General features: G+C 76.1%; 1 protein-coding gene across 1 annotated transcript in view; it reads left to right on the plus strand.

Moving 5' to 3' along the window:
- The window catches only part of LOC125436629 (semaphorin-4D-like), a 51,583-nt gene that overhangs the window by 16,885 nt on the left and 8,541 nt on the right, over positions 1-26,157 (plus strand). Inside the window, exons 2-5 of the mRNA XM_048503807.1 lie at positions 17,390-17,488; positions 17,714-17,853; positions 19,947-20,110; positions 23,533-23,641. Coding sequence (XP_048359764.1) covers positions 17,390-17,488; positions 17,714-17,853; positions 19,947-20,110; positions 23,533-23,641 — 512 coding nt within the window. The remainder of the gene's footprint in view (positions 1-17,389; positions 17,489-17,713; positions 17,854-19,946; positions 20,111-23,532; positions 23,642-26,157) is intronic.

Consider the following 26,157-nt stretch of genomic DNA (forward strand, 5'->3'; position numbering starts at 1 on the left):
GGGGGGGGGGGGGGGTGGGGGGGGGGGGGGGTGGGGGGGGGGGGGGGTGGGGGGGGGGGGGGGTGGGGGGGGGGGGGGGTGGGGGGGGGGGGGGGTGGGGGGGGGGGGGGGTGGGGGGGGGGGGGGGTGGGGGGGGGGGGGGGTGGGGGGGGGGGGGGGTGGGGGGGGGGGGGGGTGGGGGGGGGGGGGGGTGGGGGGGGGGGGGGGTGGGGGGGGGGGGGGGTGGGGGGGGGGGGGGGTGGGGGGGGGGGGGGGTGGGGGGGGGGGGGGGTGGGGGGGGGGGGGGGTGGGGGGGGGGGGGGGTGGGGGGGGGGGGGGGTGGGGGGGGGGGGGGGTGGGGGGGGGGGGGGGTGGGGGGGGGGGGGGGTGGGGGGGGGGGGGGGTGGGGGGGGGGGGGGGTGGGGGGGGGGGGGGGTGGGGGGGGGGGGGGGTGGGGGGGGGGGGGGGTGGGGGGGGGGGGGGGTGGGGGGGGGGGGGGGTGGGGGGGGGGGGGGGTGGGGGGGGGGGGGGGTGGGGGGGGGGGGGGGTGGGGGGGGGGGGGGGTGGGGGGGGGGGGGGGTGGGGGGGGGGGGGGGTGGGGGGGGGGGGGGGTGGGGGGGGGGGGGGGTGGGGGGGGGGGGGGGTGGGGGGGGGGGGGGGTGGGGGGGGGGGGGGGTGGGGGGGGGGGGGGGTGGGGGGGGGGGGGGGTGGGGGGGGGGGGGGGTGGGGGGGGGGGGGGGTGGGGGGGGGGGGGGGTGGGGGGGGGGGGGGGTGGGGGGGGGGGGGGGTGGGGGGGGGGGGGGGTGGGGGGGGGGGGGGGTGGGGGGGGGGGGGGGTGGGGGGGGGGGGGGGTGGGGGGGGGGGGGGGTGGGGGGGGGGGGGGGTGGGGGGGGGGGGGGGTGGGGGGGGGGGGGGGTGGGGGGGGGGGGGGGTGGGGGGGGGGGGGGGTGGGGGGGGGGGGGGGTGGGGGGGGGGGGGGGTGGGGGGGGGGGGGGGTGGGGGGGGGGGGGGGTGGGGGGGGGGGGGGGTGGGGGGGGGGGGGGGTGGGGGGGGGGGGGGGTGGGGGGGGGGGGGGGTGGGGGGGGGGGGGGGTGGGGGGGGGGGGGGGTGGGGGGGGGGGGGGGTGGGGGGGGGGGGGGGTGGGGGGGGGGGGGGGTGGGGGGGGGGGGGGGTGGGGGGGGGGGGGGGTGGGGGGGGGGGGGGGTGGGGGGGGGGGGGGGTGGGGGGGGGGGGGGGTGGGGGGGGGGGGGGGTGGGGGGGGGGGGGGGTGGGGGGGGGGGGGGGTGGGGGGGGGGGGGGGTGGGGGGGGGGGGGGGTGGGGGGGGGGGGGGGTGGGGGGGGGGGGGGGTGGGGGGGGGGGGGGGTGGGGGGGGGGGGGGGTGGGGGGGGGGGGGGGTGGGGGGGGGGGGGGGTGGGGGGGGGGGGGGGTGGGGGGGGGGGGGGGTGGGGGGGGGGGGGGGTGGGGGGGGGGGGGGGTGGGGGGGGGGGGGGGTGGGGGGGGGGGGGGGTGGGGGGGGGGGGGGGTGGGGGGGGGGGGGGGTGGGGGGGGGGGGGGGTGGGGGGGGGGGGGGGTGGGGGGGGGGGGGGGTGGGGGGGGGGGGGGGTGGGGGGGGGGGGGGGTGGGGGGGGGGGGGGGTGGGGGGGGGGGGGGGTGGGGGGGGGGGGGGGTGGGGGGGGGGGGGGGTGGGGGGGGGGGGGGGTGGGGGGGGGGGGGGGTGGGGGGGGGGGGGGGTGGGGGGGGGGGGGGGTGGGGGGGGGGGGGGGTGGGGGGGGGGGGGGGTGGGGGGGGGGGGGGGTGGGGGGGGGGGGGGGTGGGGGGGGGGGGGGGTGGGGGGGGGGGGGGGTGGGGGGGGGGGGGGGTGGGGGGGGGGGGGGGTGGGGGGGGGGGGGGGTGGGGGGGGGGGGGGGTGGGGGGGGGGGGGGGTGGGGGGGGGGGGGGGTGGGGGGGGGGGGGGGTGGGGGGGGGGGGGGGTGGGGGGGGGGGGGGGTGGGGGGGGGGGGGGGTGGGGGGGGGGGGGGGTGGGGGGGGGGGGGGGTGGGGGGGGGGGGGGGTGGGGGGGGGGGGGGGTGGGGGGGGGGGGGGGTGGGGGGGGGGGGGGGTGGGGGGGGGGGGGGGTGGGGGGGGGGGGGGGTGGGGGGGGGGGGGGGTGGGGGGGGGGGGGGGTGGGGGGGGGGGGGGGTGGGGGGGGGGGGGGGTGGGGGGGGGGGGGGGTGGGGGGGGGGGGGGGTGGGGGGGGGGGGGGGTGGGGGGGGGGGGGGGTGGGGGGGGGGGGGGGTGGGGGGGGGGGGGGGTGGGGGGGGGGGGGGGTGGGGGGGGGGGGGGGTGGGGGGGGGGGGGGGTGGGGGGGGGGGGGGGTGGGGGGGGGGGGGGGTGGGGGGGGGGGGGGGTGGGGGGGGGGGGGGGTGGGGGGGGGGGGGGGTGGGGGGGGGGGGGGGTGGGGGGGGGGGGGGGTGGGGGGGGGGGGGGGTGGGGGGGGGGGGGGGTGGGGGGGGGGGGGGGTGGGGGGGGGGGGGGGTGGGGGGGGGGGGGGGTGGGGGGGGGGGGGGGTGGGGGGGGGGGGGGGTGGGGGGGGGGGGGGGTGGGGGGGGGGGGGGGTGGGGGGGGGGGGGGGTGGGGGGGGGGGGGGGTGGGGGGGGGGGGGGGTGGGGGGGGGGGGGGGTGGGGGGGGGGGGGGGTGGGGGGGGGGGGGGGTGGGGGGGGGGGGGGGTGGGGGGGGGGGGGGGTGGGGGGGGGGGGGGGTGGGGGGGGGGGGGGGTGGGGGGGGGGGGGGGTGGGGGGGGGGGGGGGTGGGGGGGGGGGGGGGTGGGGGGGGGGGGGGGTGGGGGGGGGGGGGGGTGGGGGGGGGGGGGGGTGGGGGGGGGGGGGGGTGGGGGGGGGGGGGGGTGGGGGGGGGGGGGGGTGGGGGGGGGGGGGGGTGGGGGGGGGGGGGGGTGGGGGGGGGGGGGGGTGGGGGGGGGGGGGGGTGGGGGGGGGGGGGGGTGGGGGGGGGGGGGGGTGGGGGGGGGGGGGGGTGGGGGGGGGGGGGGGTGGGGGGGGGGGGGGGTGGGGGGGGGGGGGGGTGGGGGGGGGGGGGGGTGGGGGGGGGGGGGGGTGGGGGGGGGGGGGGGTGGGGGGGGGGGGGGGTGGGGGGGGGGGGGGGTGGGGGGGGGGGGGGGTGGGGGGGGGGGGGGGTGGGGGGGGGGGGGGGTGGGGGGGGGGGGGGGTGGGGGGGGGGGGGGGTGGGGGGGGGGGGGGGTGGGGGGGGGGGGGGGTGGGGGGGGGGGGGGGTGGGGGGGGGGGGGGGTGGGGGGGGGGGGGGGTGGGGGGGGGGGGGGGTGGGGGGGGGGGGGGGTGGGGGGGGGGGGGGGTGGGGGGGGGGGGGGGTGGGGGGGGGGGGGGGTGGGGGGGGGGGGGGGTGGGGGGGGGGGGGGGTGGGGGGGGGGGGGGGTGGGGGGGGGGGGGGGTGGGGGGGGGGGGGGGTGGGGGGGGGGGGGGGTGGGGGGGGGGGGGGGTGGGGGGGGGGGGGGGTGGGGGGGGGGGGGGGTGGGGGGGGGGGGGGGTGGGGGGGGGGGGGGGTGGGGGGGGGGGGGGGTGGGGGGGGGGGGGGGTGGGGGGGGGGGGGGGTGGGGGGGGGGGGGGGTGGGGGGGGGGGGGGGTGGGGGGGGGGGGGGGTGGGGGGGGGGGGGGGTGGGGGGGGGGGGGGGTGGGGGGGGGGGGGGGTGGGGGGGGGGGGGGGTGGGGGGGGGGGGGGGTGGGGGGGGGGGGGGGTGGGGGGGGGGGGGGGTGGGGGGGGGGGGGGGTGGGGGGGGGGGGGGGTGGGGGGGGGGGGGGGTGGGGGGGGGGGGGGGTGGGGGGGGGGGGGGGTGGGGGGGGGGGGGGGTGGGGGGGGGGGGGGGTGGGGGGGGGGGGGGGTGGGGGGGGGGGGGGGTGGGGGGGGGGGGGGGTGGGGGGGGGGGGGGGTGGGGGGGGGGGGGGGTGGGGGGGGGGGGGGGTGGGGGGGGGGGGGGGTGGGGGGGGGGGGGGGTGGGGGGGGGGGGGGGTGGGGGGGGGGGGGGGTGGGGGGGGGGGGGGGTGGGGGGGGGGGGGGGTGGGGGGGGGGGGGGGTGGGGGGGGGGGGGGGTGGGGGGGGGGGGGGGTGGGGGGGGGGGGGGGTGGGGGGGGGGGGGGGTGGGGGGGGGGGGGGGTGGGGGGGGGGGGGGGTGGGGGGGGGGGGGGGTGGGGGGGGGGGGGGGTGGGGGGGGGGGGGGGTGGGGGGGGGGGGGGGTGGGGGGGGGGGGGGGTGGGGGGGGGGGGGGGTGGGGGGGGGGGGGGGTGGGGGGGGGGGGGGGTGGGGGGGGGGGGGGGTGGGGGGGGGGGGGGGTGGGGGGGGGGGGGGGTGGGGGGGGGGGGGGGTGGGGGGGGGGGGGGGTGGGGGGGGGGGGGGGTGGGGGGGGGGGGGGGTGGGGGGGGGGGGGGGTGGGGGGGGGGGGGGGTGGGGGGGGGGGGGGGTGGGGGGGGGGGGGGGTGGGGGGGGGGGGGGGTGGGGGGGGGGGGGGGTGGGGGGGGGGGGGGGTGGGGGGGGGGGGGGGTGGGGGGGGGGGGGGGTGGGGGGGGGGGGGGGTGGGGGGGGGGGGGGGTGGGGGGGGGGGGGGGTGGGGGGGGGGGGGGGTGGGGGGGGGGGGGGGTGGGGGGGGGGGGGGGTGGGGGGGGGGGGGGGTGGGGGGGGGGGGGGGTGGGGGGGGGGGGGGGTGGGGGGGGGGGGGGGTGGGGGGGGGGGGGGGTGGGGGGGGGGGGGGGTGGGGGGGGGGGGGGGTGGGGGGGGGGGGGGGTGGGGGGGGGGGGGGGTGGGGGGGGGGGGGGGTGGGGGGGGGGGGGGGTGGGGGGGGGGGGGGGTGGGGGGGGGGGGGGGTGGGGGGGGGGGGGGGTGGGGGGGGGGGGGGGTGGGGGGGGGGGGGGGTGGGGGGGGGGGGGGGTGGGGGGGGGGGGGGGTGGGGGGGGGGGGGGGTGGGGGGGGGGGGGGGTGGGGGGGGGGGGGGGTGGGGGGGGGGGGGGGTGGGGGGGGGGGGGGGTGGGGGGGGGGGGGGGTGGGGGGGGGGGGGGGTGGGGGGGGGGGGGGGTGGGGGGGGGGGGGGGTGGGGGGGGGGGGGGGTGGGGGGGGGGGGGGGTGGGGGGGGGGGGGGGTGGGGGGGGGGGGGGGTGGGGGGGGGGGGGGGTGGGGGGGGGGGGGGGTGGGGGGGGGGGGGGGTGGGGGGGGGGGGGGGTGGGGGGGGGGGGGGGTGGGGGGGGGGGGGGGTGGGGGGGGGGGGGGGTGGGGGGGGGGGGGGGTGGGGGGGGGGGGGGGTGGGGGGGGGGGGGGGTGGGGGGGGGGGGGGGTGGGGGGGGGGGGGGGTGGGGGGGGGGGGGGGTGGGGGGGGGGGGGGGTGGGGGGGGGGGGGGGTGGGGGGGGGGGGGGGTGGGGGGGGGGGGGGGTGGGGGGGGGGGGGGGTGGGGGGGGGGGGGGGTGGGGGGGGGGGGGGGTGGGGGGGGGGGGGGGTGGGGGGGGGGGGGGGTGGGGGGGGGGGGGGGTGGGGGGGGGGGGGGGTGGGGGGGGGGGGGGGTGGGGGGGGGGGGGGGTGGGGGGGGGGGGGGGTGGGGGGGGGGGGGGGTGGGGGGGGGGGGGGGTGGGGGGGGGGGGGGGTGGGGGGGGGGGGGGGTGGGGGGGGGGGGGGGTGGGGGGGGGGGGGGGTGGGGGGGGGGGGGGGTGGGGGGGGGGGGGGGTGGGGGGGGGGGGGGGTGGGGGGGGGGGGGGGTGGGGGGGGGGGGGGGTGGGGGGGGGGGGGGGTGGGGGGGGGGGGGGGTGGGGGGGGGGGGGGGTGGGGGGGGGGGGGGGTGGGGGGGGGGGGGGGTGGGGGGGGGGGGGGGTGGGGGGGGGGGGGGGTGGGGGGGGGGGGGGGTGGGGGGGGGGGGGGGTGGGGGGGGGGGGGGGTGGGGGGGGGGGGGGGTGGGGGGGGGGGGGGGTGGGGGGGGGGGGGGGTGGGGGGGGGGGGGGGTGGGGGGGGGGGGGGGTGGGGGGGGGGGGGGGTGGGGGGGGGGGGGGGTGGGGGGGGGGGGGGGTGGGGGGGGGGGGGGGTGGGGGGGGGGGGGGGTGGGGGGGGGGGGGGGTGGGGGGGGGGGGGGGTGGGGGGGGGGGGGGGTGGGGGGGGGGGGGGGTGGGGGGGGGGGGGGGTGGGGGGGGGGGGGGGTGGGGGGGGGGGGGGGTGGGGGGGGGGGGGGGTGGGGGGGGGGGGGGGTGGGGGGGGGGGGGGGTGGGGGGGGGGGGGGGTGGGGGGGGGGGGGGGTGGGGGGGGGGGGGGGTGGGGGGGGGGGGGGGTGGGGGGGGGGGGGGGTGGGGGGGGGGGGGGGTGGGGGGGGGGGGGGGTGGGGGGGGGGGGGGGTGGGGGGGGGGGGGGGTGGGGGGGGGGGGGGGTGGGGGGGGGGGGGGGTGGGGGGGGGGGGGGGTGGGGGGGGGGGGGGGTGGGGGGGGGGGGGGGTGGGGGGGGGGGGGGGTGGGGGGGGGGGGGGGTGGGGGGGGGGGGGGGTGGGGGGGGGGGGGGGTGGGGGGGGGGGGGGGTGGGGGGGGGGGGGGGTGGGGGGGGGGGGGGGTGGGGGGGGGGGGGGGTGGGGGGGGGGGGGGGTGGGGGGGGGGGGGGGTGGGGGGGGGGGGGGGTGGGGGGGGGGGGGGGTGGGGGGGGGGGGGGGTGGGGGGGGGGGGGGGTGGGGGGGGGGGGGGGTGGGGGGGGGGGGGGGTGGGGGGGGGGGGGGGTGGGGGGGGGGGGGGGTGGGGGGGGGGGGGGGTGGGGGGGGGGGGGGGTGGGGGGGGGGGGGGGTGGGGGGGGGGGGGGGTGGGGGGGGGGGGGGGTGGGGGGGGGGGGGGGTGGGGGGGGGGGGGGGTGGGGGGGGGGGGGGGTGGGGGGGGGGGGGGGTGGGGGGGGGGGGGGGTGGGGGGGGGGGGGGGTGGGGGGGGGGGGGGGTGGGGGGGGGGGGGGGTGGGGGGGGGGGGGGGTGGGGGGGGGGGGGGGTGGGGGGGGGGGGGGGTGGGGGGGGGGGGGGGTGGGGGGGGGGGGGGGTGGGGGGGGGGGGGGGTGGGGGGGGGGGGGGGTGGGGGGGGGGGGGGGTGGGGGGGGGGGGGGGTGGGGGGGGGGGGGGGTGGGGGGGGGGGGGGGTGGGGGGGGGGGGGGGTGGGGGGGGGGGGGGGTGGGGGGGGGGGGGGGTGGGGGGGGGGGGGGGTGGGGGGGGGGGGGGGTGGGGGGGGGGGGGGGTGGGGGGGGGGGGGGGTGGGGGGGGGGGGGGGTGGGGGGGGGGGGGGGTGGGGGGGGGGGGGGGTGGGGGGGGGGGGGGGTGGGGGGGGGGGGGGGTGGGGGGGGGGGGGGGTGGGGGGGGGGGGGGGTGGGGGGGGGGGGGGGTGGGGGGGGGGGGGGGTGGGGGGGGGGGGGGGTGGGGGGGGGGGGGGGTGGGGGGGGGGGGGGGTGGGGGGGGGGGGGGGTGGGGGGGGGGGGGGGTGGGGGGGGGGGGGGGTGGGGGGGGGGGGGGGTGGGGGGGGGGGGGGGTGGGGGGGGGGGGGGGTGGGGGGGGGGGGGGGTGGGGGGGGGGGGGGGTGGGGGGGGGGGGGGGTGGGGGGGGGGGGGGGTGGGGGGGGGGGGGGGTGGGGGGGGGGGGGGGTGGGGGGGGGGGGGGGTGGGGGGGGGGGGGGGTGGGGGGGGGGGGGGGTGGGGGGGGGGGGGGGTGGGGGGGGGGGGGGGTGGGGGGGGGGGGGGGTGGGGGGGGGGGGGGGTGGGGGGGGGGGGGGGTGGGGGGGGGGGGGGGTGGGGGGGGGGGGGGGTGGGGGGGGGGGGGGGTGGGGGGGGGGGGGGGTGGGGGGGGGGGGGGGTGGGGGGGGGGGGGGGTGGGGGGGGGGGGGGGTGGGGGGGGGGGGGGGTGGGGGGGGGGGGGGGTGGGGGGGGGGGGGGGTGGGGGGGGGGGGGGGTGGGGGGGGGGGGGGGTGGGGGGGGGGGGGGGTGGGGGGGGGGGGGGGTGGGGGGGGGGGGGGGTGGGGGGGGGGGGGGGTGGGGGGGGGGGGGGGTGGGGGGGGGGGGGGGTGGGGGGGGGGGGGGGTGGGGGGGGGGGGGGGTGGGGGGGGGGGGGGGTGGGGGGGGGGGGGGGTGGGGGGGGGGGGGGGTGGGGGGGGGGGGGGGTGGGGGGGGGGGGGGGTGGGGGGGGGGGGGGGTGGGGGGGGGGGGGGGTGGGGGGGGGGGGGGGTGGGGGGGGGGGGGGGTGGGGGGGGGGGGGGGTGGGGGGGGGGGGGGGTGGGGGGGGGGGGGGGTGGGGGGGGGGGGGGGTGGGGGGGGGGGGGGGTGGGGGGGGGGGGGGGTGGGGGGGGGGGGGGGTGGGGGGGGGGGGGGGTGGGGGGGGGGGGGGGTGGGGGGGGGGGGGGGTGGGGGGGGGGGGGGGTGGGGGGGGGGGGGGGTGGGGGGGGGGGGGGGTGGGGGGGGGGGGGGGTGGGGGGGGGGGGGGGTGGGGGGGGGGGGGGGTGGGGGGGGGGGGGGGTGGGGGGGGGGGGGGGTGGGGGGGGGGGGGGGTGGGGGGGGGGGGGGGTGGGGGGGGGGGGGGGTGGGGGGGGGGGGGGGTGGGGGGGGGGGGGGGTGGGGGGGGGGGGGGGTGGGGGGGGGGGGGGGTGGGGGGGGGGGGGGGTGGGGGGGGGGGGGGGTGGGGGGGGGGGGGGGTGGGGGGGGGGGGGGGTGGGGGGGGGGGGGGGTGGGGGGGGGGGGGGGTGGGGGGGGGGGGGGGTGGGGGGGGGGGGGGGTGGGGGGGGGGGGGGGTGGGGGGGGGGGGGGGTGGGGGGGGGGGGGGGTGGGGGGGGGGGGGGGTGGGGGGGGGGGGGGGTGGGGGGGGGGGGGGGTGGGGGGGGGGGGGGGTGGGGGGGGGGGGGGGTGGGGGGGGGGGGGGGTGGGGGGGGGGGGGGGTGGGGGGGGGGGGGGGTGGGGGGGGGGGGGGGTGGGGGGGGGGGGGGGTGGGGGGGGGGGGGGGTGGGGGGGGGGGGGGGTGGGGGGGGGGGGGGGTGGGGGGGGGGGGGGGTGGGGGGGGGGGGGGGTGGGGGGGGGGGGGGGTGGGGGGGGGGGGGGGTGGGGGGGGGGGGGGGTGGGGGGGGGGGGGGGTGGGGGGGGGGGGGGGTGGGGGGGGGGGGGGGTGGGGGGGGGGGGGGGTGGGGGGGGGGGGGGGTGGGGGGGGGGGGGGGTGGGGGGGGGGGGGGGTGGGGGGGGGGGGGGGTGGGGGGGGGGGGGGGTGGGGGGGGGGGGGGGTGGGGGGGGGGGGGGGTGGGGGGGGGGGGGGGTGGGGGGGGGGGGGGGTGGGGGGGGGGGGGGGTGGGGGGGGGGGGGGGTGGGGGGGGGGGGGGGTGGGGGGGGGGGGGGGTGGGGGGGGGGGGGGGTGGGGGGGGGGGGGGGTGGGGGGGGGGGGGGGTGGGGGGGGGGGGGGGTGGGGGGGGGGGGGGGTGGGGGGGGGGGGGGGTGGGGGGGGGGGGGGGTGGGGGGGGGGGGGGGTGGGGGGGGGGGGGGGTGGGGGGGGGGGGGGGTGGGGGGGGGGGGGGGTGGGGGGGGGGGGGGGTGGGGGGGGGGGGGGGTGGGGGGGGGGGGGGGTGGGGGGGGGGGGGGGTGGGGGGGGGGGGGGGTGGGGGGGGGGGGGGGTGGGGGGGGGGGGGGGTGGGGGGGGGGGGGGGTGGGGGGGGGGGGGGGTGGGGGGGGGGGGGGGTGGGGGGGGGGGGGGGTGGGGGGGGGGGGGGGTGGGGGGGGGGGGGGGTGGGGGGGGGGGGGGGTGGGGGGGGGGGGGGGTGGGGGGGGGGGGGGGTGGGGGGGGGGGGGGGTGGGGGGGGGGGGGGGTGGGGGGGGGGGGGGGTGGGGGGGGGGGGGGGTGGGGGGGGGGGGGGGTGGGGGGGGGGGGGGGTGGGGGGGGGGGGGGGTGGGGGGGGGGGGGGGTGGGGGGGGGGGGGGGTGGGGGGGGGGGGGGGTGGGGGGGGGGGGGGGTGGGGGGGGGGGGGGGTGGGGGGGGGGGGGGGTGGGGGGGGGGGGGGGTGGGGGGGGGGGGGGGTGGGGGGGGGGGGGGGTGGGGGGGGGGGGGGGTGGGGGGGGGGGGGGGTGGGGGGGGGGGGGGGTGGGGGGGGGGGGGGGTGGGGGGGGGGGGGGGTGGGGGGGGGGGGGGGTGGGGGGGGGGGGGGGTGGGGGGGGGGGGGGGTGGGGGGGGGGGGGGGTGGGGGGGGGGGGGGGTGGGGGGGGGGGGGGGTGGGGGGGGGGGGGGGTGGGGGGGGGGGGGGGTGGGGGGGGGGGGGGGTGGGGGGGGGGGGGGGTGGGGGGGGGGGGGGGTGGGGGGGGGGGGGGGTGGGGGGGGGGGGGGGTGGGGGGGGGGGGGGGTGGGGGGGGGGGGGGGTGGGGGGGGGGGGGGGTGGGGGGGGGGGGGGGTGGGGGGGGGGGGGGGTGGGGGGGGGGGGGGGTGGGGGGGGGGGGGGGTGGGGGGGGGGGGGGGTGGGGGGGGGGGGGGGTGGGGGGGGGGGGGGGTGGGGGGGGGGGGGGGTGGGGGGGGGGGGGGGTGGGGGGGGGGGGGGGTGGGGGGGGGGGGGGGTGGGGGGGGGGGGGGGTGGGGGGGGGGGGGGGTGGGGGGGGGGGGGGGTGGGGGGGGGGGGGGGTGGGGGGGGGGGGGGGTGGGGGGGGGGGGGGGTGGGGGGGGGGGGGGGTGGGGGGGGGGGGGGGTGGGGGGGGGGGGGGGTGGGGGGGGGGGGGGGTGGGGGGGGGGGGGGGTGGGGGGGGGGGGGGGTGGGGGGGGGGGGGGGTGGGGGGGGGGGGGGGTGGGGGGGGGGGGGGGTGGGGGGGGGGGGGGGTGGGGGGGGGGGGGGGTGGGGGGGGGGGGGGGTGGGGGGGGGGGGGGGTGGGGGGGGGGGGGGGTGGGGGGGGGGGGGGGTGGGGGGGGGGGGGGGTGGGGGGGGGGGGGGGTGGGGGGGGGGGGGGGTGGGGGGGGGGGGGGGTGGGGGGGGGGGGGGGTGGGGGGGGGGGGGGGTGGGGGGGGGGGGGGGTGGGGGGGGGGGGGGGTGGGGGGGGGGGGGGGTGGGGGGGGGGGGGGGTGGGGGGGGGGGGGGGTGGGGGGGGGGGGGGGTGGGGGGGGGGGGGGGTGGGGGGGGGGGGGGGTGGGGGGGGGGGGGGGTGGGGGGGGGGGGGGGTGGGGGGGGGGGGGGGTGGGGGGGGGGGGGGGTGGGGGGGGGGGGGGGTGGGGGGGGGGGGGGGTGGGGGGGGGGGGGGGTGGGGGGGGGGGGGGGTGGGGGGGGGGGGGGGTGGGGGGGGGGGGGGGTGGGGGGGGGGGGGGGTGGGGGGGGGGGGGGGTGGGGGGGGGGGGGGGTGGGGGGGGGGGGGGGTGGGGGGGGGGGGGGGTGGGGGGGGGGGGGGGTGGGGGGGGGGGGGGGTGGGGGGGGGGGGGGGTGGGGGGGGGGGGGGGTGGGGGGGGGGGGGGGTGGGGGGGGGGGGGGGTGGGGGGGGGGGGGGGTGGGGGGGGGGGGGGGTGGGGGGGGGGGGGGGTGGGGGGGGGGGGGGGTGGGGGGGGGGGGGGGTGGGGGGGGGGGGGGGTGGGGGGGGGGGGGGGTGGGGGGGGGGGGGGGTGGGGGGGGGGGGGGGTGGGGGGGGGGGGGGGTGGGGGGGGGGGGGGGTGGGGGGGGGGGGGGGTGGGGGGGGGGGGGGGTGGGGGGGGGGGGGGGTGGGGGGGGGGGGGGGTGGGGGGGGGGGGGGGTGGGGGGGGGGGGGGGTGGGGGGGGGGGGGGGTGGGGGGGGGGGGGGGTGGGGGGGGGGGGGGGTGGGGGGGGGGGGGGGTGGGGGGGGGGGGGGGTGGGGGGGGGGGGGGGTGGGGGGGGGGGGGGGTGGGGGGGGGGGGGGGTGGGGGGGGGGGGGGGTGGGGGGGGGGGGGGGTGGGGGGGGGGGGGGGTGGGGGGGGGGGGGGGTGGGGGGGGGGGGGGGTGGGGGGGGGGGGGGGTGGGGGGGGGGGGGGGTGGGGGGGGGGGGGGGTGGGGGGGGGGGGGGGTGGGGGGGGGGGGGGGTGGGGGGGGGGGGGGGTGGGGGGGGGGGGGGGTGGGGGGGGGGGGGGGTGGGGGGGGGGGGGGGTGGGGGGGGGGGGGGGTGGGGGGGGGGGGGGGTGGGGGGGGGGGGGGGTGGGGGGGGGGGGGGGTGGGGGGGGGGGGGGGTGGGGGGGGGGGGGGGTGGGGGGGGGGGGGGGTGGGGGGGGGGGGGGGTGGGGGGGGGGGGGGGTGGGGGGGGGGGGGGGTGGGGGGGGGGGGGGGTGGGGGGGGGGGGGGGTGGGGGGGGGGGGGGGTGGGGGGGGGGGGGGGTGGGGGGGGGGGGGGGTGGGGGGGGGGGGGGGTGGGGGGGGGGGGGGGTGGGGGGGGGGGGGGGTGGGGGGGGGGGGGGGTGGGGGGGGGGGGGGGTGGGGGGGGGGGGGGGTGGGGGGGGGGGGGGGTGGGGGGGGGGGGGGGTGGGGGGGGGGGGGGGTGGGGGGGGGGGGGGGTGGGGGGGGGGGGGGGTGGGGGGGGGGGGGGGTGGGGGGGGGGGGGGGTGGGGGGGGGGGGGGGTGGGGGGGGGGGGGGGTGGGGGGGGGGGGGGGTGGGGGGGGGGGGGGGTGGGGGGGGGGGGGGGTGGGGGGGGGGGGGGGTGGGGGGGGGGGGGGGTGGGGGGGGGGGGGGGTGGGGGGGGGGGGGGGTGGGGGGGGGGGGGGGTGGGGGGGGGGGGGGGTGGGGGGGGGGGGGGGTGGGGGGGGGGGGGGGTGGGGGGGGGGGGGGGTGGGGGGGGGGGGGGGTGGGGGGGGGGGGGGGTGGGGGGGGGGGGGGGTGGGGGGGGGGGGGGGTGGGGGGGGGGGGGGGTGGGGGGGGGGGGGGGTGGGGGGGGGGGGGGGTGGGGGGGGGGGGGGGTGGGGGGGGGGGGGGGTGGGGGGGGGGGGGGGTGGGGGGGGGGGGGGGTGGGGGGGGGGGGGGGTGGGGGGGGGGGGGGGTGGGGGGGGGGGGGGGTGGGGGGGGGGGGGGGTGGGGGGGGGGGGGGGTGGGGGGGGGGGGGGGTGGGGGGGGGGGGGGGTGGGGGGGGGGGGGGGTGGGGGGGGGGGGGGGTGGGGGGGGGGGGGGGTGGGGGGGGGGGGGGGTGGGGGGGGGGGGGGGTGGGGGGGGGGGGGGGTGGGGGGGGGGGGGGGTGGGGGGGGGGGGGGGTGGGGGGGGGGGGGGGTGGGGGGGGGGGGGGGTGGGGGGGGGGGGGGGTGGGGGGGGGGGGGGGTGGGGGGGGGGGGGGGTGGGGGGGGGGGGGGGTGGGGGGGGGGGGGGGTGGGGGGGGGGGGGGGTGGGGGGGGGGGGGGGTGGGGGGGGGGGGGGGTGGGGGGGGGGGGGGGTGGGGGGGGGGGGGGGTGGGGGGGGGGGGGGGTGGGGGGGGGGGGGGGTGGGGGGGGGGGGGGGTGGGGGGGGGGGGGGGTGGGGGGGGGGGGGGGTGGGGGGGGGGGGGGGTGGGGGGGGGGGGGGGTGGGGGGGGGGGGGGGTGGGGGGGGGGGGGGGTGGGGGGGGGGGGGGGTGGGGGGGGGGGGGGGTGGGGGGGGGGGGGGGTGGGGGGGGGGGGGGGTGGGGGGGGGGGGGGGTGGGGGGGGGGGGGGGTGGGGGGGGGGGGGGGTGGGGGGGGGGGGGGGTGGGGGGGGGGGGGGGTGGGGGGGGGGGGGGGTGGGGGGGGGGGGGGGTGGGGGGGGGGGGGGGTGGGGGGGGGGGGGGGTGGGGGGGGGGGGGGGTGGGGGGGGGGGGGGGTGGGGGGGGGGGGGGGTGGGGGGGGGGGGGGGTGGGGGGGGGGGGGGGTGGGGGGGGGGGGGGGTGGGGGGGGGGGGGGGTGGGGGGGGGGGGGGGTGGGGGGGGGGGGGGGTGGGGGGGGGGGGGGGTGGGGGGGGGGGGGGGTGGGGGGGGGGGGGGGTGGGGGGGGGGGGGGGTGGGGGGGGGGGGGGGTGGGGGGGGGGGGGGGTGGGGGGGGGGGGGGGTGGGGGGGGGGGGGGGTGGGGGGGGGGGGGGGTGGGGGGGGGGGGGGGTGGGGGGGGGGGGGGGTGGGGGGGGGGGGGGGTGGGGGGGGGGGGGGGTGGGGGGGGGGGGGGGTGGGGGGGGGGGGGGGTGGGGGGGGGGGGGGGTGGGGGGGGGGGGGGGTGGGGGGGGGGGGGGGTGGGGGGGGGGGGGGGTGGGGGGGGGGGGGGGTGGGGGGGGGGGGGGGTGGGGGGGGGGGGGGGTGGGGGGGGGGGGGGGTGGGGGGGGGGGGGGGTGGGGGGGGGGGGGGGTGGGGGGGGGGGGGGGTGGGGGGGGGGGGGGGTGGGGGGGGGGGGGGGTGGGGGGGGGGGGGGGTGGGGGGGGGGGGGGGTGGGGGGGGGGGGGGGTGGGGGGGGGGGGGGGTGGGGGGGGGGGGGGGTGGGGGGGGGGGGGGGTGGGGGGGGGGGGGGGTGGGGGGGGGGGGGGGTGGGGGGGGGGGGGGGTGGGGGGGGGGGGGGGTGGGGGGGGGGGGGGGTGGGGGGGGGGGGGGGTGGGGGGGGGGGGGGGTGGGGGGGGGGGGGGGTGGGGGGGGGGGGGGGTGGGGGGGGGGGGGGGTGGGGGGGGGGGGGGGTGGGGGGGGGGGGGGGTGGGGGGGGGGGGGGGTGGGGGGGGGGGGGGGTGGGGGGGGGGGGGGGTGGGGGGGGGGGGGGGTGGGGGGGGGGGGGGGTGGGGGGGGGGGGGGGTGGGGGGGGGGGGGGGTGGGGGGGGGGGGGGGTGGGGGGGGGGGGGGGTGGGGGGGGGGGGGGGTGGGGGGGGGGGGGGGTGGGGGGGGGGGGGGGTGGGGGGGGGGGGGGGTGGGGGGGGGGGGGGGTGGGGGGGGGGGGGGGTGGGGGGGGGGGGGGGTGGGGGGGGGGGGGGGTGGGGGGGGGGGGGGGTGGGGGGGGGGGGGGGTGGGGGGGGGGGGGGGTGGGGGGGGGGGGGGGTGGGGGGGGGGGGGGGTGGGGGGGGGGGGGGGTGGGGGGGGGGGGGGGTGGGGGGGGGGGGGGGTGGGGGGGGGGGGGGGTGGGGGGGGGGGGGGGTGGGGGGGGGGGGGGGTGGGGGGGGGGGGGGGTGGGGGGGGGGGGGGGTGGGGGGGGGGGGGGGTGGGGGGGGGGGGGGGTGGGGGGGGGGGGGGGTGGGGGGGGGGGGGGGTGGGGGGGGGGGGGGGTGGGGGGGGGGGGGGGTGGGGGGGGGGGGGGGTGGGGGGGGGGGGGGGTGGGGGGGGGGGGGGGTGGGGGGGGGGGGGGGTGGGGGGGGGGGGGGGTGGGGGGGGGGGGGGGTGGGGGGGGGGGGGGGTGGGGGGGGGGGGGGGTGGGGGGGGGGGGGGGTGGGGGGGGGGGGGGGTGGGGGGGGGGGGGGGTGGGGGGGGGGGGGGGTGGGGGGGGGGGGGGGTGGGGGGGGGGGGGGGTGGGGGGGGGGGGGGGTGGGGGGGGGGGGGGGTGGGGGGGGGGGGGGGTGGGGGGGGGGGGGGGTGGGGGGGGGGGGGGGTGGGGGGGGGGGGGGGTGGGGGGGGGGGGGGGTGGGGGGGGGGGGGGGTGGGGGGGGGGGGGGGTGGGGGGGGGGGGGGGTGGGGGGGGGGGGGGGTGGGGGGGGGGGGGGGTGGGGGGGGGGGGGGGTGGGGGGGGGGGGGGGTGGGGGGGGGGGGGGGTGGGGGGGGGGGGGGGTGGGGGGGGGGGGGGGTGGGGGGGGGGGGGGGTGGGGGGGGGGGGGGGTGGGGGGGGGGGGGGGTGGGGGGGGGGGGGGGTGGGGGGGGGGGGGGGTGGGGGGGGGGGGGGGTGGGGGGGGGGGGGGGTGGGGGGGGGGGGGGGTGGGGGGGGGGGGGGGTGGGGGGGGGGGGGGGTGGGGGGGGGGGGGGGTGGGGGGGGGGGGGGGTGGGGGGGGGGGGGGGTGGGGGGGGGGGGGGGTGGGGGGGGGGGGGGGTGGGGGGGGGGGGGGGTGGGGGGGGGGGGGGGTGGGGGGGGGGGGGGGTGGGGGGGGGGGGGGGTGGGGGGGGGGGGGGGTGGGGGGGGGGGGGGGTGGGGGGGGGGGGGGGTGGGGGGGGGGGGGGGTGGGGGGGGGGGGGGGTGGGGGGGGGGGGGGGTGGGGGGGGGGGGGGGTGGGGGGGGGGGGGGGTGGGGGGGGGGGGGGGTGGGGGGGGGGGGGGGTGGGGGGGGGGGGGGGTGGGGGGGGGGGGGGGTGGGGGGGGGGGGGGGTGGGGGGGGGGGGGGGTGGGGGGGGGGGGGGGTGGGGGGGGGGGGGGGTGGGGGGGGGGGGGGGTGGGGGGGGGGGGGGGTGGGGGGGGGGGGGGGTGGGGGGGGGAAAGTGGCCTATTCACTTGAGGCTGAAAACGGCCAGGTGGGAACTACACTTCCCAGGAAACCTTGCGAGCCCCAAGGTCTCCTGGGAAGTGTAGTTCCCACCAGGCCGTTTTCAGCCTCAAGTGAACAGGCCGCTTTTTCCAGTCTCTTTCAGGATGAACTAAGGTAAGTGTGTGTGTGGGGAGGGGTGCCATGGTGGGGGGGCGGAAAATGCAGAGTGCGCACTGGGCACAGTATGGCCCAGCTATGCCTCTGGCAGCAGCTCTCTAGAGTGTCTGGAGGATGTTTACCAGCCATGGTGATTAAAGGGAATCTCCACATTCAAAGTCAGTCAATTTCTGAGTACCAGCAGCCAGGAAGTGACATCAGAGGTGGTCTTCAGCTTCCTCTCTTGACCCTTCCTGAAGACATTTCTGCAAAGGACGACCAGTATTTCTTAAATTCCTCATCAGCATTTTTTTAAAAAAAAATGGTTGCAGAGATAAGTTTAGGGCAGCCCAATCCAGAGATGGAGGCAAATACCTATCTGGAGACAGTGCACCTTTGTGCCACTGTAGGTTCTCACCCCACTGGCACAAGGGGAAATGTGCCAGCAGAGGGGCAATTTACCTGGGAAGCCCTTTTGGGAGGTCAGGGTGGTTCTGGAGCAGCGTCATCCTTGCCCACCAGGCCCCTCTGGATTGGGCCATAAATTAGATAACAAGAAGAAGAAGTTTGGATTTATATCCCCCCTTTCTCTCCTGTAGGAGAATCAAAGGGGCTTACAATCTCTTTGCCCTTCCCCCCTCACAACAAACACCCTGTGAGGTGGGTGGGGCTGAGAGAGCTCCGAAAAGCTGTGACTAGCCCAAGGTCACCCAGCTGACGTACGTGGGAGTGTACAGGCTAATCTGAATTCCCCAGATAAGCCTCCACAACTCAAGCGGCAGAGCTGGGAATCAAACCCGGTTCCTCCAGATCAGAGTGCACCTGCTCTTAGCCACTGCTCTTAGCCACTACGCCACTGCTGCTCCCTAAGGTTACCTAAAGGTTTACCTAAAAGAAGACAGCAAAATGCATTGTTCTGGGTTGATATTTTAATGTTGCAATGACTGACTCATGTACCCCCCACCACTAACATTTCAGATGGCAACCTATATTCTGCATTGTCGGGAAGCAGGAGTGTCATACAGAGGAGCTATGGGACCAAACGACTGATTAAGACCGACGACAACTGGCTGACCAGTAAGGAGACACCATCCGCCATCTTTCCCCTTTTCCATAAGTACTTTCGTATAGATCCCTGCATATCTAGAATCCAGTGTTTTAAATCAATAATAAATTTCAAGATCCAGCACAGAACTAGAGTGGAAATTTATATCACATTGTGTTTACAACTAGACAGATTGGACCTGCTCATCCTTAGGAGACAATTCCCCTCAGCACTGATTTGCTTCTTTCCTGTTCCAGGAGCAGAATTTGTCAGCGCCGCCCTGCTGGCAGAAAGCAATAAAGTCAACGATGAAATTTACTTCTTTTACAACGAGGTCAACCAAAGTGCCGGGCTGGATGATGAGCCGTACAAAGCTCAGCTTGGGCGAGTGTGCAAGGTATGGGAAGGGAGGCAGTCTCTCTATTGCCCTCTTTTTTGTTGGCACGTCGTTAACCTGTGGAACTCATCGCCACAGCATGGTAGTGATCATCATGGACTTTGATGGCTCAATAAGGGGCTAGGCAGCCCCAGGGAGGAAATCTCTACAGATGTCATGTCCACGCTCAGAGGCAATAAATGTCTGAATGCCAGCTGCTGTGGACGCAGCTGAAGCAGAGAGGCATTAGCTATCCAGAGGCATCTGCTTGCAAAAGCTATTCCACTGCCCCCCATTAAATCAAAACTGCCAGCCTGGACCATCTGGTTGAGCCCTAATTCCACCTTGGGCCCTGCCTATCTCCTCCCCTTCCTTCTTCTTTCTTTCTTTCTTTCTTTCTTTCTTTCTTTCTTTCTTTCTTTCTTTCTTTCTTTCTTTCTTTCTTTCTTTCTTTCTTTCTTTCTTTCTTTCTTTCTTTCTTTCTTTCTTTCTTTCTTTCTTTCTTTCTTTCTTTGGCCTTAGATCGGGCGCCTGTGTATATATGTGTTTACATAATCTGGTTGTTTTAATTTATTTATTAATTGCTGCTGAGTTTTAATGGCTTAATTTTATGTTGTATTATTTGCTGTTGGGAACAGCCATGTTGGGAGCCGCCTGGAGCCCTTCGGGGATGAGGCGGCCTACAAATTTAATAAATAAATAAATTTTTAAAAAACGGATAAGGCTGCCAACTCCATATTGTGAAATTCCTGGAGATTTGGGGGATAGAGTCTTGGAAGGTTGGGTTTTGGGAAGGGGAGGGACCTCGGTGGTATGTCATGCCATAGAGCCCACCCCCCAAAGCATCCATCTAGGACAGGGGTCTGCAACTTGCGGCTCTCCTTGCTGGCAGGGGCTGATGGGAATTGTAGTTCATGAACATCTGGAGAGCCGCAGGTTTCAGACCCCTGGTCTAGGAGAACTGATCTCTATCGTCTGAAGATCAGCTGTCAATCTGGGAGATTCCCCAGGCCCCATCTGGAGTTTAGCAACCTAAACAAGGAAGCTGCAGTAGATGGACCCTCAGACTAATCCAGCAGGGGATTTTCTATGTTCTTAGGACCTGGGGAATTGCTTCCACCCAGATACAAGCAGCTAGTCCACAGTGGGGTCTCAGACAAATGTACCGTTACTTTGCATGAGACCGCCTTTGGGATGTTGTTGGACCAGCACTCGGTCTCAAAAATTCTTCCAAGGGCTTATGGCATTCTTTTCTGCAGGACTGAAATGCATCTCTCCTCCTATCAATTTAAAATTAGGTAGTTTTTAGGTTAAGAAAGATATAGTTTTCATCGTGACTTTTCACATTGTTCCCAACCTGTTCTGGTCACTACATCTCAAAAAGGATATCGAAGAGATCGAAAAAGTGCAGAAAAAGGAAACGAGGATGATTGAGGGACTGGAGCACCTTCCTTATGAGGAGAGACTGCAGCTTGGGGCTCTTTAGTTTGGAGAGGAGACGTCCGAGGGGGGATATGATTGAAGTCTATAAAATTAGGCATGGGGTAGAAAATGTTGACAGAGAGAAAATTTTCTCTCTTTCTCACAATACTAGAACCAGGGGGCATCCATTGAAAATGCTGGGGGGAAGAATTAGGACTAATAAAAGGAAACCCTTCTTCACGCAACGTATGATTGGTGTTTGGAATATGCTGCCCCAGGAGGTGGTGATGGCCACTAACCTGGATAGCTTTAAAGGGGGCTTGGATAGATTTATGGAGGAGAAGTCGATTTATGGCTACCAATCTTGATCCTCCTTGATCTCAGATTGCAAATGCCTGAGCGGACCAGGTGCTTGGGAGCAGCAGCAGCAGCAGCAGCAGCAGCAGAAGGCCATTGCTTTCACATCCTGCACGTGAGCTCCCAAAGGCACCTGGTGGGCCACTGCGAGTAGCAGAGTGCTGGACTAGATGGACTCTGGTCTGATCCAGCAGGCTCTTTCTTATGTTCTTAACCTACAGTTGGCAGGCCTTCATCTGCAGCAGTAGCCCTCTTCTCTGATGGAGCACTCTGTCACAAAGGTTTGTGGTCATCATAAATCCCGTGGTGCTCTACTTGTCTGTTTCTGTCTCTAGATGGATGAAGGTGGAAAGAACCTGCTGATAGATTCCTGGACCACCTTCCTGAAGGCAAGACTGGTTTGTGGACATCCCAGAGACCCCAAGCGCTTTCATCGCCTCCGCGACGCCTTCCTCCTCAAAGAAGGCCGGACACTGTACGGAGTCTTCTCCAGCTCATGGTGAGTTGCAGCCGAATGTCAAGAGTTTGAATCCAGAACTCTTGTGGCTTGACTTTATGAGCCTGCTGATTTGTAGCCTGGTGATCTAGGAGATTTCTGAGTCCTGAAGCACATGATGACATCTTTCACATAGGTTTTTGAGGCCATGTGCAAGAAATGTTAATAAAAATTTGGCAATGAACGGGGAGCAGAAAACCCACAAACAAGGAAGAAGAAGAGTTTGGATTTATATCCCCCCTTTCTCTCCTATAGGAGACTCAAAGGGGCTTACAATCTCCTTGCCCTTCCCCCCTCACAACAAACACCCTGTGAGGTGAGTGGGGCTCAGAGAGCACCAAGAAGCTGTGACTAGCCCAAGGTCACCCAGCTGGCGTGTGTGGGAGTGTACAGGCTAATCTGAATTCCCCAGATAAGCCTCCACAGCTCAGGTGGCAGAGCTGGGAATCAAACCCGGTTCCTCCAGATCAGAGTGCACCTGCTCTTAGCAAAGCATCAATAAGACAAATTTATTTATTTATTCTAATTCACTGCATTTATAGACCAAAGAAGTTTATATCATCCTTCGGTCCTCCATTTCATTCTTACAGCAACCAAAGTTCCCCACCTTCCTGGTGGGGCTTGCAAATCCCTCTGAATTACAACTGATCTCCAGACAGCAGCCATTTTGTGGTGGGTTCTGCATCCTGCGGCAGCCATTTTGCGTATGGAGATCAGATCCCTGGGAGGAAATGGCAGCTTGGGAGGGCGGAGTATATGGAATTATACCCTGCTGAGGTGTGGAGCTAGAACCTCTATGTAGCCCAACTCGGTTTACGTTTGGAAAGACTCAGGGTTCAAAGAAAAGAAATTCTTTTATTGTGTAGAAAGATCTCAAAGAGAGTCACACCCAGCCAGACAAAGACTTATCTCTTTTATAGATACAACTTTAAAAAATAGAAAATTAGAAAATGCATACGCTACAGTCCACCTATCCACAGGCTTCTCCTAAATGATGTAAGCCCATCGTCATAATGATCCCTTCTTTATGCATTGATCATATTTCTCCCAGATAGGCCTTCATTCCATTATGTTGCCTTAAAATCAAATGCTACGTCTGTCTCCTTCTCTGCCCAAAACTGCATGCTCCCCTCCCACAGGCAAACGGGCAGTAAACTGAGCTCAGGGTATCTGGTTTCTATCAAGATAGACAGTTCCCTGAATTCCTGAGAGAGGGGTGTACCAAGAGAGGGACATCTCCAGTGTAAAAAAAGGTTTCACAAACATACAGCTTATTCACTGAGAAAGTTAAAAATGATTATAACAATTATTATAGCTTGTGATTATACTAAGCTACATTTCATGCATACTTTTCATATCTTTCACTATCATTTCAGTGATCATTAAAATATAGAAAAACATGATCACAATGATCTTATAAACTCCACATCTCCTTTTGACCTCTGACCATTTCTTGCTTCTAAGAAATATCTGTCACCTCTTGACCCTGTACCACATTCCTTAATGTTCTGGTTTCTCCTACCTGCATGGCTGTTTCTTAGTACTTGCCATTGTGAGAGAGAGGGAGAGAACCATCTTGATTTTTGATCAAATTGGTTGTATAGGCCCCTTATATTCTTTAATATCAAATACAATTTTCAGGCCTAATCTCCTGTCCCACAGAGGTCCCTTCCCACCAAAAAAAATCTCCACGAATTTCCCAGCCTTGTTTTGGCAACCCTCCAACAACTTTACAAGATGGATAATGCCCAGAGTGTGTGTCTGACCCCAAGGGCACCCAGAAAACAGAGTCCAGACCCGGGTCTCAGGTACTGCAGATTTTCACAGGTGAGGGGCAACCACAAAGAAAACAAGAAAACCCCTGTTAAAAAGATGTGGCAAAAAAAATGTGGCTTTGAGAAAAGCCCTCCAAAAAAAGAAAACCAGAGCTCACTTAGCTCTTTCTGTTCCACTTCTCCTCCATAAATCTGTCCAACCCCCTTTTGAAGCTATCCAGGTTAGTGGCCATCACCACCTTCTGTGGCAGCATATTCCAAACACCAATCATGTGTTGTATGAAGAACACCTTTTATTAGTCCTAATTCTTCCCCCCAGCATTTTCAGTGTATGCCCCCTGGTTCTAGTATTGTGAGAAAGAAGAGAAAAATTCTCTCTGTCAACATTTTCTACCCCATGCATAATTTTATAGACTTCAATCATATCCCCCCTCAGACATCTCCTCTCCAAACTAAAGAGTCCCAAATGCTGCAGCCTCTCCTCATAAGGAAGGTGCTCCAATAAGATCTTATGAGTATCTGATATCCTGTCACAGTTCAAGAGAAGAGCATTTGCACATTTTCCCCTAATTCCCTCATATTTAGTGCAATGGAAGAGGGAATGGGCTAAAGTTTCCAGTAGATTTGAGTTACAGGAGCAGAACCTCTTCACACCTCCATTTTTTTTACATCTACCCTATAGCAGCGCTGAGGGCAGAACATTAAACCCAGCCGTTGATAAGCTAGGGTTCAGCATTATGTATGTATAATTGGCTATGCATCCCTGTTTGAATGGTAGTGAGGAGCTAAGGCAGTGTTGGCGAACCTTTTTGAGACCGAGTGCCCAAATTGCAACCCAAACCCCACTTATTTATCTCAAAGTGCCAACCCGGCAATTTAACCTGAATGCTGAGATTTTAGTTTAGAAAAAACGGTTGGCTCCCTCTTCCTCCGCTTCACCCACTCGAGCAGGGGCCAGCCTGCTCTAGTCTCCAGCAAGTCCCGCATGCATTGCTCTGTGCCTCTCTAACATCTCTGCCTCCTCTGCACCCCACCCCCACCCCCACCCCCTGGGCAGCAGCCACCCAGAGCACAGGCACCAGACCCGCCAGCCGAGTCCTTCCTGCTCACCGTAGTGCGCACACGTCGTGTTCAGTGGCCCAGGCCAGCCTAGATGTGTATGAGTGGGGGGGGTGATTTTCCGCCCCCCACATGATGAACTCTGTGTGCGCGTGCCTACATAGAGGGCTCCGAGTGCCACCTCTGGCACCCGTGCCATAGGTTCGCCATCACTGAGCTAAGGGGTGGACACGTTTTGGAAGCCGCAGCAAATAGGTTTTGAGATTCTATTTCTAGTAATCTTTTTTTCAAACTATTATAGGCTTCAGCGTGGGACAACATACCCAAAGATTCAGTAGAAATGCCAATTTCCTCAATTTTATTTGTAATTCATGGGAGCCAGTTGGAAAATTTGGATTTGGTTACCGTTAAATGTAAATAGCTTGAAGGGTCCTGTTGGAAATGGATGCGCAACTAGAACCTAAAAGTTCTCAACAACCAAGCTTCTGGTTCCGCTGGCATGATATCCTGCTCTGAGCTCCTTCAGGAATTTCCCAGCTGGCAGAATGAGCTCTGAGCACCGTTGTGCCCATCCTTTTTGTCTCTCCGCAGGGGCAAAGCAGCCGTTTGTAAGTATTCAATGAACGAGATCAGTTCTGCGTTCAAGACTTCTAAACTGAAGGGCTACACCGGCTCCATTTCCGGCCCCAGACCTGGTACGGTAAGGTTCCTTCCGGTCTACGTTTGGGCAAAAGTTCTGTGTTCAGTTCTGGTCGCCACATCTCAAAAAGGATATCGGAGATAGAAAAAGTGCAGAGAAGGGCAATGAGGATGATTGAGGGACTGGAGCACCTTCCTTATGAGGAGAGGCTGCAGCGTTTGGGACTCTTTAGTTTGGAGAGGAGACGTCTGAGGGGGGATATGATTGAAGTCTATAAAATTATGCATGGGGTAGAAAATGTTGACAGAGAGAAATTTTTCTCTCTTTCTCACCATACTAGAACCAGGGGGCATCCATTGAAAATGCTGGGGGGAAGAATTAGGACTAATAAAAGGAAACACTTCTTCACGCAACGTGTGATTGGTGTTTGGAATATGCTGCCACAGGAGGTGGTGATGGCCACTAACCTGGATAGCTTTAAAAGGGGCTTGGACAGATCAAGGAGGAGAAGCTCCCACATACTCAATCTTGATCCCTCCTTGATCTTGAAAAATGTGCTCCTAATAGACCAGGTGCTCAGGAGCAACAGCCGCAGAAGGCCATTGCTTTCACATCCTGCATGTGAGCTCCCAAAGGCACCTGGTGGGCCACTGCGAGTAGCAGAGAGCTGGACTAGATGGACTCTGGTTTGATCCAGCTGGCTTGTTCTTATGTTCTTATGTTCTTAAAATGGGATGGATCTCCTGTTTCTACAAACAGTGGTGAACAGATTTCCTCCTCACACCGATTTCATGCCCAAAATTGGCCCCGCATTATTGCACTGGGGCTGTGGAAAGTGCCTTCAAGTTGTAACTGGCTTACGATGATCCCACAGGGTTTTCAAGGCAAGAGAGATTCAGAGGTGGTTCGTCATTGCGTGCCTTTGCATTGCAAACCTGGGTTATCTAACCCTGGCCCGTCAAAGTACTAACCAGGGTTGACCCTGCTTAGCTCCCAAGAGCTAATGAGATTGGACGAACCTGGTCCATCCAAATCAGGTCCAAAGTAGAGGCGTAGCAAGGGGGGGAAACTCCAGGTGCACTGAAGCATCCTCCACCCCTGCCATGCCCCCATCTGCCCCATCCCGCCCTGGAACGCACCCGTCCTGCCCTGGAACACCCCCGCCACACCCCAGAATGCCCTCACCACACCCTCACAGGGGTGTATGCCCAGTGTGTCATGTCCCCGTCCCCTTGGATCTACACCTCTAGTCAGTGGTGGGATCTAAAAAATTTAGTAACAGGTTCCCATGGTGGTGGAATTCAAACTGTGGCGTAGCGCCAATGGGGCTGGGCGGGGCACGATGGGGGCATGGCCGGGCATTCCGGGGGCGGGGCATTCCTGGGCGGGGCTGTGGCAAGGATGCAGCCGCCAGCCAGTCCCAAGGGCGGGAAACTAATGCACGCAGGGCGAGGGCTGCCACGCACGCCGGTGCACCTCCTGCTAGACTGCTTCAAGTTCTGCGCGCTACTGCTGAGAGGAGGGGCGTAACTAAGGCAAAAATCACGTGGCAAAATCACCAATTAGTAACCCCCTCTCGGCACACACAAATAATTAATAACCTACTCTCGGGAACCTGTGAGAACCTGCTGGATCCCACCTCTGCCTCTAGTCCAAAGACATATAGAGGTGTTTTGTCATTTCCTACCTAGCGACCCTGGACTTCCTTGGTCAAATCCCATCCAAGTACTACCCAAGGCAGACCACGATTAGCTTCTGAAAACTAACAAGATCCCCACTTTACTTCCAGCAAAACTAGAACTCCTAAAATTAATCCCAGGGATGGACCCCAACAAATACTTCAAATTTTAATGTTTTTATGTTCATGCCTGGGGAACCCTCATCTGGTGGAAAGGCATCATAGAAATATTTTAACTAAATACATTTCCCCTTGGTGGTAAGTGTTTGTGAAAACGTGCAGGCCCGCTTTTAAAAATCGCTGAGCTCAAGCTAAGGTTGCAGCTGGAACCTCGGTGGTTCCACCTGTACTAAAAAAAAAAAAAAAAGGGAAGCTGCAAAAGAAAATGGAAACATTAACTACCTGTCGGCTGACAATACTCAGTACTGAGTGACTTAAAAACCTTTACTGGACACTCAAAATGTCTACCAAATCCTCGTTAACTCTTCTAATCGCGTCTAGGTTCAATTAGATTAAGATGTGAGAATTATCTAAGGAATGTGTTTTTCATAATTGTTGTGTATATTATATTTAAGAAGAGTTAAAAGAAGAAGAAGAAGAGTTTGGATTTATATCCCCCCTTTCTCTCCTGCAGGAGACTCAAAGGGGCTTACAATCTCCTTGCCCTTCCCCCCTCACAACAAACACCCTGTGAGGTAGGTGGGGCTGAGAGAGCGCCGAGAAGCTGTGACTTGCCCAAGGTCACCCAGCTGGCGTGTGTGGGAGTGCACAGGCTAATCTGAATTCCCCAGATAAGCCTCCACAGCTCAGGCGGCAGAGCTGGGAATCAAACCCGGTTCCTCCAGATTAGATACACGAGCTCTTAGCCTCCTATGCCACTGCTGCACCAAAAGAGTTT

The sequence above is a fragment of the Sphaerodactylus townsendi genome, linkage group LG01 (assembly GCF_021028975.2).
Source record: "Sphaerodactylus townsendi isolate TG3544 linkage group LG01, MPM_Stown_v2.3, whole genome shotgun sequence".
In the NCBI taxonomy this organism is placed as follows: domain Eukaryota; kingdom Metazoa; phylum Chordata; class Lepidosauria; order Squamata; family Sphaerodactylidae; genus Sphaerodactylus; species Sphaerodactylus townsendi.